Raw genomic sequence first — 8,853 nt, 5'->3', positions numbered from 1 at the left:
TGTCAGTAAGTAACAGTCATAAACTCCATGTTGATACCACAACTGCGCAAAAAATTAACATTAACACTTGATCATCACAGTAAAACATTCAATTAAACTTAAGTGATCTTTCCAGTTAGGAAGCATTATTCAAATCAAGTCAGTTCAGTTCAATTCAGCTTTATTTATGGAGCCCCAAATGACAACAACATTCAAAGTGCTTTATAGCCCCTTTTCCATTAGTACTCAATCGGATAAACTCGACTCGGACTGACTGGTTTTCCATTACAATCAAAAACCACCTAATGTGCGTGGTCGTCATAGTAACATGGCCGAGCATTCTATGACGCAATTAGTACGTGAAATAAACAAAGGTGGACATTGAGACGACGATGTACCTGCTGCTCGTTCTGTAGCTTTTTGTCATACTTGGGGACCACAGCGTTGTTTTTTTAAAAAGCCATTTCACTCATTGCCGGGTTTCAAAAAGCGCAGTTTTGATTTTCATGAATGATAAGCTGGCTCACTGAGTGACTACACTGACCAGCCAATCGGTGGCATTCAGTCTAACAACGTTGCATTTTAATACCTGCTAAGATCACCTGGAACCCTGGCCAAGCAGGTACAATGATCTAATGGAAAACCTAGAAAACTGTGGCTAGTCGATCCGAGTAGGTACTAATGCAAAAGGGGCTCTATGAGCAAGCGCTTGGTGATAGCGGAAAGGAAAAACTCGTTTTAACGGGAAGGAACTTTAGTAGAACGAGGCTTGGGGAGAGGCAGCCATCTGTCATGACTGGTTGATTATGAGGGGAGGAAGGCAGGAAAAACCCCAAAACAAAACAAAAAACACAAGCTGTGGACAAGAGCCAAAAATTTATAATACTACTAATAATAATACTAAAACCATTGTAACTCTAAATAAACTGCTTTAGAGCAAATAAAAGTGACAACAGGTGCCCTGGAGGGTCAACAACAAGACAACCCCCCAAAAAGGGAAAGATTTTTCCAGCTGGTGGCCACAGACAATTCCTCTTTCCTTATCCCCCAGTTTTTTTTCAAGTGTATCTGAGAGAACACAATTTATACTAGACTATATAAATAAAAACACAAACAAAGCTGCCATTGTGACATGAGATACCTTTAATAACCCAGAAGAAGAGATTCTTGCTAAACAAATACAAACGATCTTAAATACTCAGATATATTTATAGTGTTGGAAAAACAATAAATAACCAAAAAGCATCAAACATTTCCTAAATGCAATTACTGAATCTTCCAACAGCTGTTTACATTATTTACTTCATAAATAAAAATATATTATACAATTGCAACCTGCAGAAAAACCTGTTTTGTTGTGGTTGCTGTAGCTTTCTGTGTCAATCAATCAAGCAATCAATCATCTACTGGACTATTTTCAGCAGCAGACTGTCACACATTTGGTGTGCTAGTGAATCTCTTTGTTACCAGGATGCCGTATGAGGCACTGAGTCAATGTAAATGACACTGCCATGAAACATTTATTGGTGGTTTTTGTCTTTCATGAGATTTAGTGACAGTAAGACCTGCCTTATAATCTAATATTACTGAACACGACTGACTTTTAGTGGGGTTTTTGTGATGTTTTGACAGTAATATACTTTTAACAGTTGATCTATGCTGGGTTTTGATAACAATTGAATAATTTTCCCTTGCCTTCAAATCAACTTCAAATCATTTTCATATCAGCCAGAACAATGTCCCTGTATTTGTGCTCCAGGACACCCATAAACTCCAGGTGGTTGGTAAAACTGAAGCCCTGGATTGGCTCTTCCTGCAGGTAGAAAAGAAGAAATTTAGAGTTAGAGTCAATCTTTGAGTATTTATCCTGGTAGATGGGTCCTCGATCAAGGCACCCAGGTAGTGACCAGCATGCAGCAGGTCAGGTTACATTCCTGATCGGTTACGGCTTCTTATAGCTTGGAAACTGCAGAATCTTCCTCTGATAAAATGTTTTTTTCAATCAATCTGACATAGAGTTTTATGCCCGTGCTTGCAAATGTATACAAGCGAGTGGTCAGACAGTGATCCCAATGAAGGAGGAATCTGAGAAAAACAAGGACAAGACCTTGGGAGGGACAGCAGGACAATTAATTTAAGATCTTTTTGACTGCTCATTGTACTGTACATTTACTGTGTGTCGTCTGACACCCTCAACATGAAATGTGCGCTCTATTGCAGGTTATGGACAGCTTTAAAAGTGTCCAAAAATCACACTTAATTGCTCATTAGAGTTAACTGACTGTTATATAGGCAGTAGTTAACAAACGAATGAGAAAGCAATCCTCAGACGGCCTTTGTCTCTTGCTAGTGGAATATATCGCCAGAGTACCACTTTAAAGTACAAACGAGGCAATCAAAAGTTTTAAAGTACTTTCTAAAGAGCAGACTGTTGTCTTACAATTGTCATCAGTTGACTTGTTTAAAAAAAACTGCAGTTAATATTGTTTTAAAGACACAAAAGTCTGTGTCCTAAGATGTGCAGTTAGACAGGGATGGAGGCAGAAGGTTGTTTGCTTTATCGTCATTCACTTTGTTAGGACATGAGGTGTGGATAATTTGATATAACCTTTTCATTAAAATGTTTTACATTCAATCTGTTTCAAAGTCAGCGGAAATCAAATCTCTGGCAATTGAATGCTGCACCGCGCCAGTAAACAACATGCTTGCTCGGTGTTCACGTAATGAGGTTTTACGTGTTGGAAAAGCGAAACAAACAGGGTTGCATAGATATCTTAATAACTACGACCATCCCCACCACCCACACACACACACACACACAACAGAATGTAAATTAACAAGCTGCAATATCTTAACTAGAGAGACGTGTATTAGACCAGACAACAGAACATTTATTTGGCTCATTTGTTCAGTCAGGATTTTAATTTCAGCTGCTATAATTGCTGCCTGAGCTTAAGTATGCATCTGTGATGGCAACACCCGACCCCATGGGCAATGCAAACACTGCAACTGTGGCTGTGAGTGGCATCATCAATTAGCAGCCTGAGGAAACCTGCACCCAGAAGACAATCTTCATTCAGAATAACACACACACAAAGAGCAAAAGTCTAAGTTCCCAACCAAGAAAAAAAAGCACTTTGCAACTTTGCATGACTTCTGCAACTGCTCAGCACTCGCTTAATTCTCTCTTATTTTTGTAGGTAAAAAACACATTCAATGACTGCAAACATGGGTTAAGACTGCAGACTAATTCTCAATCATTTATTTATCATACTGATGGGGATGTAAACAAACTTTCTCCAATCTTCTCTGTGTTTACAGAGAACTGTAAATACTCACCACTGTCTCTATAGTGAGCTAAGCAGTACTGCAATTTAAGAGAGTAAATTTAATAATGTTATAATGTGCCATTGCTTGTGATGTTCCAATACAAATTTCTGGCCAAGAGCTGGATGTGGCATTCAAAGTTCATTTAGATAATACTTTAGAATAAGTGTGCTAATAAGTGCTCATATGGAATTTAAGATGATGACTTTAAAGACTTTAAAGTGTTTATTGCTTTATTGTGTAGCGGTTAACAATAGGAGGAAAAGAGCAGCATAATTTTTACGTAACCAAAGTTATTTTCTTTTGTATCCATCATCTACTACTCTGCAAATCACCTTGGGCTCACCTCAGGCTTCTTCAGATTCATTTTGTGACCCTTAATAACCATCCACTAAAACAGCCTGTATAACATTTAGGCTCCGATGTCTTTTATGAAGTAATATTATTATGATTGTAGAAATGCCACCGAGTACTGAAGTACAAAGAAGAAAAAGAGATTAAGAACAAATGGAGCGATACATTTCTATGCTTTAAAAGGAGAAAATAACGTGACTTCAGAGGAGTGACTGTTCAGAGGGGAGTAAGTACCGCCAGGAAGAAATGAGTTTTCAGTCTGATGAAGGACCCTGCTTCTGCGATTATTCCAGGAAGCATTGCATTTCCGTATGAGAAAGCTTTAAAAGAACAATAAAGGCTTGCTGTGATTACATCTTCTTTAGATTTACAGGTCACAAAACAAGACATAAATGATAAGTCTGCAGTACCAGCTATATTATTTTAAATCTATTATATCCATGTTTTGTTACTGTGGATGCACACAGACAGGAGGTATATGGTTTTGAACAGTAAACAGTGAAATGAATCCTAAAGAATCATCTAAACTGAAGCTATTTGGCTTGTTCATTTATTGTAATGACAAACAACCACTGACACAGCAGTATTTGTGTTTTGATATTTTAAGAACAGTGAATAAAGAACAAGAAAGGTAAATACTTTGTTGATGCTCACTTTCTATTTTGACTAAAAAGGGTTGCACAGAATATAGTTGCTATGCCAGTGTTCAGAGCTGTTAAGTGGATACTTTCATGATTAACAGGCAATATGAGCTGCTTAATGTTCCACATAATCTTAATGGTTTATTAACCGTTTGCACTTATGAGATCATTAGGTAGGATAATTAATATAATAATTACCAAAGATTTCTATATTTTCTTAATCTTGCACTGACTTGATGAATTGATGTTAATATTCAATGTGAGTTTGGATATGCACAGAAGGTGAAATTAACAGGAATGCATTGCAGTGCATACACAGGGCGGTATCAAATGACGTTTACTCTTTAAGGGTCTTTTATTCTGTGACACAGTCACATCTCTGTGAGATTCATTGTAGCTCATTTTATTTCTGATTGGCCATCGCGAATAGATGCTTTTGACAAGTTCTTCTGGGTATTTTCTCTGGATTTTAGTGTTGCTTTTACCCCCAAACTTTAATATAAAATACCCTACTAAGTGATGGGATTTCATAAGGAATTGTGAGAACTGAAAGAAAAATAGTCCTGCTGAGAAAAAAATCATTTTTAAAAAGAAATGGATCCAAACAACGTCAAACACCCGCTGGCTGAAGAAGCTACATACAGCTACTTAATTTAGCAGGCTGCTACCTACTTGTTTAACAACAAGACTAGCTAACATGAGCATAATAATCCTGATCAGGAAGAATCCCCACAAGACAAACTGAAGTGCTTGGAAATATATGAAGTGCCCCAATAACTTTTTTAGGAAGAGGACTGAATATTTGTGGTTGAATGGTAGTAAAGCTGTCAAGCTGATCAAGACTAAATAGGTGGAGTTATCAAAAATACAAAACAACTACAAGTGTCTAAGTGTCCCACAGTCCAAAGGGAATCATGGTGAAGATGCAAGAAGGTCCCCTCACAGCCAAACATATTCAGTAGGTAAGACGGGTGCTGAGAATCCAGTTAATTGTATGTATAAAACATAAGCCCTACTGGTTGGAATAATAACCTGGCCACAGGGGGAGACAGACACTGAGGTCAAGACATGAAAACAACTCTCAGTGCACAAAGGTTTCCACCCAAAGTCTAGCACCCTGAGGGTTGGAAAGCAAGAGCTGAGAATTAGTGAGTGTCAGAGCACAAACGAGGGGAAACCATGAATATTTCAGGATGATTGCCCCATAAGATGAGTTGCTAGAGACAGATGTACCATGGGATGTACAATCAACAGATTGAAGAGGTGGTTGAGCGGATCCATGTTAATGTGCTTAAGGTAGTGGTTAATATTGACCCAACACATACTGATGTAGAGGAAATATTCAAAAGCTCCAACATTATAACTTAACTTATAACTATAAACTTGACGGTTTTAGAATCGCTGCACTGGCTCCCCGTGTGTTTTTAGGATCGATTTTTAAATGTCTTAATGGTCTTGGGCCTTCTTATCTTTCAGATCTGCTTCTACCATATGAACCCTTGCAGACCCTGAGGTCCTCTGGTACTGGCCTTTTGATTGTTCCTAAAGTCAGGACACATGCTCACGGAGAGGCAGCTTTTCAGTGGTATGGTCCTCGTCTGTGGAACAGCTTGCCGGAGGAGCTCAGGGCCACAGAGAACGTACATGTTTTAAAGAACAGAACAAGACCCACCTTTTTAATTTAGCTTTTACTTAACGTTTATTTATTCTATGTTATCCTGTTATTCTATTTATATTATTAAATTAGGCCCTACATAATATTCATTGTAGTTTATCTTTTTATTCTGTATATACTCTTATTAGGTCATATCTCCAGTCTTTACTCGGAGGGGGCTCTCTGCACCGGGGTTATGATCGACTGTGGCTGCTGTGGCTCTGTGGATCTTCTCAGCCTGGCTGTGAGGCTTCTTTGCCACCCTCCAGCTGTGTGCCCGGCCTGGAGGCTGTGGTCTGTGACCAGCTGATGGTGCAGACGGCTCTGTGTGATAGTGTTCCCTCACCTGGCTCATGTGTGCCCAGCCCAATTTTGCCCAATTTTACTTTTTAAGTGTGTGTGTGTGTGTGTGTGTGTGTGGGGGGGGGGGGGGGGGGGGGGGGTATGTATCCATGACCGTTTATGTTAATGAGAGTGTGGGGAGTGAATCGGAGGACGGGGTGGGGTGGGGTGGGCTGCTTTTAACCATGTACAGCACTTTGTGCTACATTTCTGTATGAAAAGTGCTTTATAAATAAAGATTGATTGATTAATTGATTGATTGATTGATTGACTTAACTCTGGTGCAAAAAAAACTTGAAAGTCAATTTTTAACTTGACAGTTTTGTTTTTGCTCCCTATTCCTTTGAAGATAGGGCTTCCTCTGAGATAAACTGCAGTTGTTTAGAATTGGGTGGGATACATTGCTTCAATTTATCCAGGTGGAAATCAAACCTATACTGCAAAGTGTTTGGACATGTTTTTGATTATTTTCTTGCAGCTGCACAGATTTGTGACAGACATTACAGCTTCTAATAGGCAGATGTTTGCAGTACTTTCAGAGTGCTGTAGTACTACATAAGCTATCTGGTAGCAAAGAACACAAAAACCTACACATGCTGCTAGATTTGGGCTGAAATTACCTGTTGCATGTATTTGTGGACTACTTTGACTATTCTGAACAGACTGCCTCTCTAGAGAGCAGCTGCACACACACCCCGGAATTTAGGCTTTGGGTTTGTCAGGTTGTATATAAACACATCCATCTATATTTCCTCTCTTCTTTTCTCTTGTCTGTGCACCAGTCTAAGAAGAGAAGCACAGCTCATCTTCTACCCAACCCCCTCTTCCAGCTCATATGAGGGAACACTGAGGGGTTCGCAGGGCAGCTGAAAGACATATCTTTCCAACATGTCCAGGTTATCCCAGGGCCTCCTACTGGTAGGACAACTTACCCAGGAGGCACCTAGAAGGCATGCCAGTCTGATGCCCAACCACCTAAATGACCAAACCCCTCACCTCATCTCTGAAGGAGAAGCCAGCCAGCCTTTAGAGAAGCTCATTTTAACTGGGATCTCAGCCGGGATACTTAAAAATTTACTTGGGACGCAATTTGTCCCTGACCTGGACGCAATTTGTCACTCTTTGCATTGACAGGTGTCTTGAAATTGTATGCAGTATAAAATAAATGGAAATGCATAATAAAACAGGAGGACAACCTAAAATGTAGGAGAAGCAGGTTCATGAGTAGGCAACATGAAAATACTACTGTGGTCTGCACCAAAGTAAGACTGATATCACCAATAGATGTCAGCTGGCAGAAACATATTTCCCCAAGTACCACACATGTGAATGGGCGGTTTCATGTGGTCTCTGAGTCATGTGGTCTCTGGCAAACAGTCTTTCTTTTTCTGTCTGCTTTTCCACTCACCACTTCAGCATCACTGCAGTTTAACTCTAGCCAGACAGAGCATTTGTAACAAGTCATTTGCCTCTTCAAATTTTAATTTAGATGAAATAAAGATACACCCCCTAGTGAGACAGGATGAGTGTAGAGGAGAGCAAGTGTGTGTGAATGTTATAAAAATCCTCTAATACCGCATCTGTCTGGGTGAAATACTCCCTTTACATTGTTCCCACAGAGAGAGTCAGAGGAGAAGAAGAAAGATAAAGCCGTTGGATGCAAACCAGCATGTCTAAAACTTTTAACAGTTCAGCTCAGGACAGGAATAGTAAATTTCTCTCTTACACACACACACACACACACACACACACACACACACACACACACAAACATGCAGAGACACAAACACACAGACTGTCTCAAAGCTCGCCTTTTGCAGCAGTATCTGATGCTACAGCTCATTAGAGGAACTTCCTCAGATAAAGCTTCCATAACTGATCTTTTATTCAGAAAAACTGTCAGCGGCAGCTCATGCCGGTGTTAACATCAGAGCTATAAGGCAGAGACAAGACGGATCAAAATGCTTAATGAGTACTGACGATGAGTACTTCATGTCAGTGCCCATGTTGCTTTGGATATTAGAAGTATCTCTGAGACCGTGACGTTAGACCTTTTGTGAAAGCTCCGCAATATAAAGTTCATCCAATCCACCATACAGAATGCATTTTAATGAACAGACTTTGTTTCAGTGAAATACAGCATAGTGGAAGGATGTGTGAACATGTTCTAAAAGCGAAGTTTTTTTAAATGAATTATTTATTATATGTGAATCGGGAATGAATGATCACATTTGATGGACAACCTATATAACACTGTACCAGATTCACAATGACAAATGTATAAACTTACACTTGTATTCCTGTGTTGAAATATATGCGGTCGCCTACGCAGGTGGCTGACGTCATTGTAAGCATTTATAGTTTATGTTTGTCTACAGTGGCTGGTAGGGGAGTTTCTATGCCACGGTGTTGAGTTTGATGTCTACTTCAAACAATAGAGAATGAAACTGAGTTGCCCGGGTTGGAGTTTGAGTTTATAAATGTTTAACAACAGTTACTTTTAGTGAAATTGTTGCAACACTGAAAAAAAGAGAATATGTCAGAACCAATCAAGTA

At 39.4% G+C, this 8,853-nt stretch overlaps 1 protein-coding gene across 3 annotated transcripts in view; it reads right to left on the bottom strand.

Annotated features, from left to right (window-relative positions):
* Nucleotides 1-1,099: 1,099 nt before the first annotated feature.
* Nucleotides 1,100-8,853, bottom strand: part of tbc1d32 (TBC1 domain family, member 32) — a 103,563-nt gene continuing 95,809 nt past the window's right edge. For all 3 annotated transcript variants that reach the window (XM_006805650.3, XM_006805652.3, XM_006805651.3), the window contains exon 34: nucleotides 1,100-1,792. In XM_006805650.3, coding sequence (XP_006805713.2) covers nucleotides 1,688-1,792 — 105 coding nt within the window. In that variant the 3' untranslated portion in view covers nucleotides 1,100-1,687. The remainder of the gene's footprint in view (nucleotides 1,793-8,853) is intronic.

Source organism: Neolamprologus brichardi, chromosome 15 (genome assembly GCF_056152115.1).
Source record: "Neolamprologus brichardi isolate AB-2024 chromosome 15, ASM5615211v1, whole genome shotgun sequence".
Classification (NCBI taxonomy): Eukaryota; Metazoa; Chordata; class Actinopteri; order Cichliformes; family Cichlidae; genus Neolamprologus; species Neolamprologus brichardi.
Note: the sequence above shows the minus strand (reverse complement) of the source record. Positions and strands in the feature narration are given on the sequence as shown.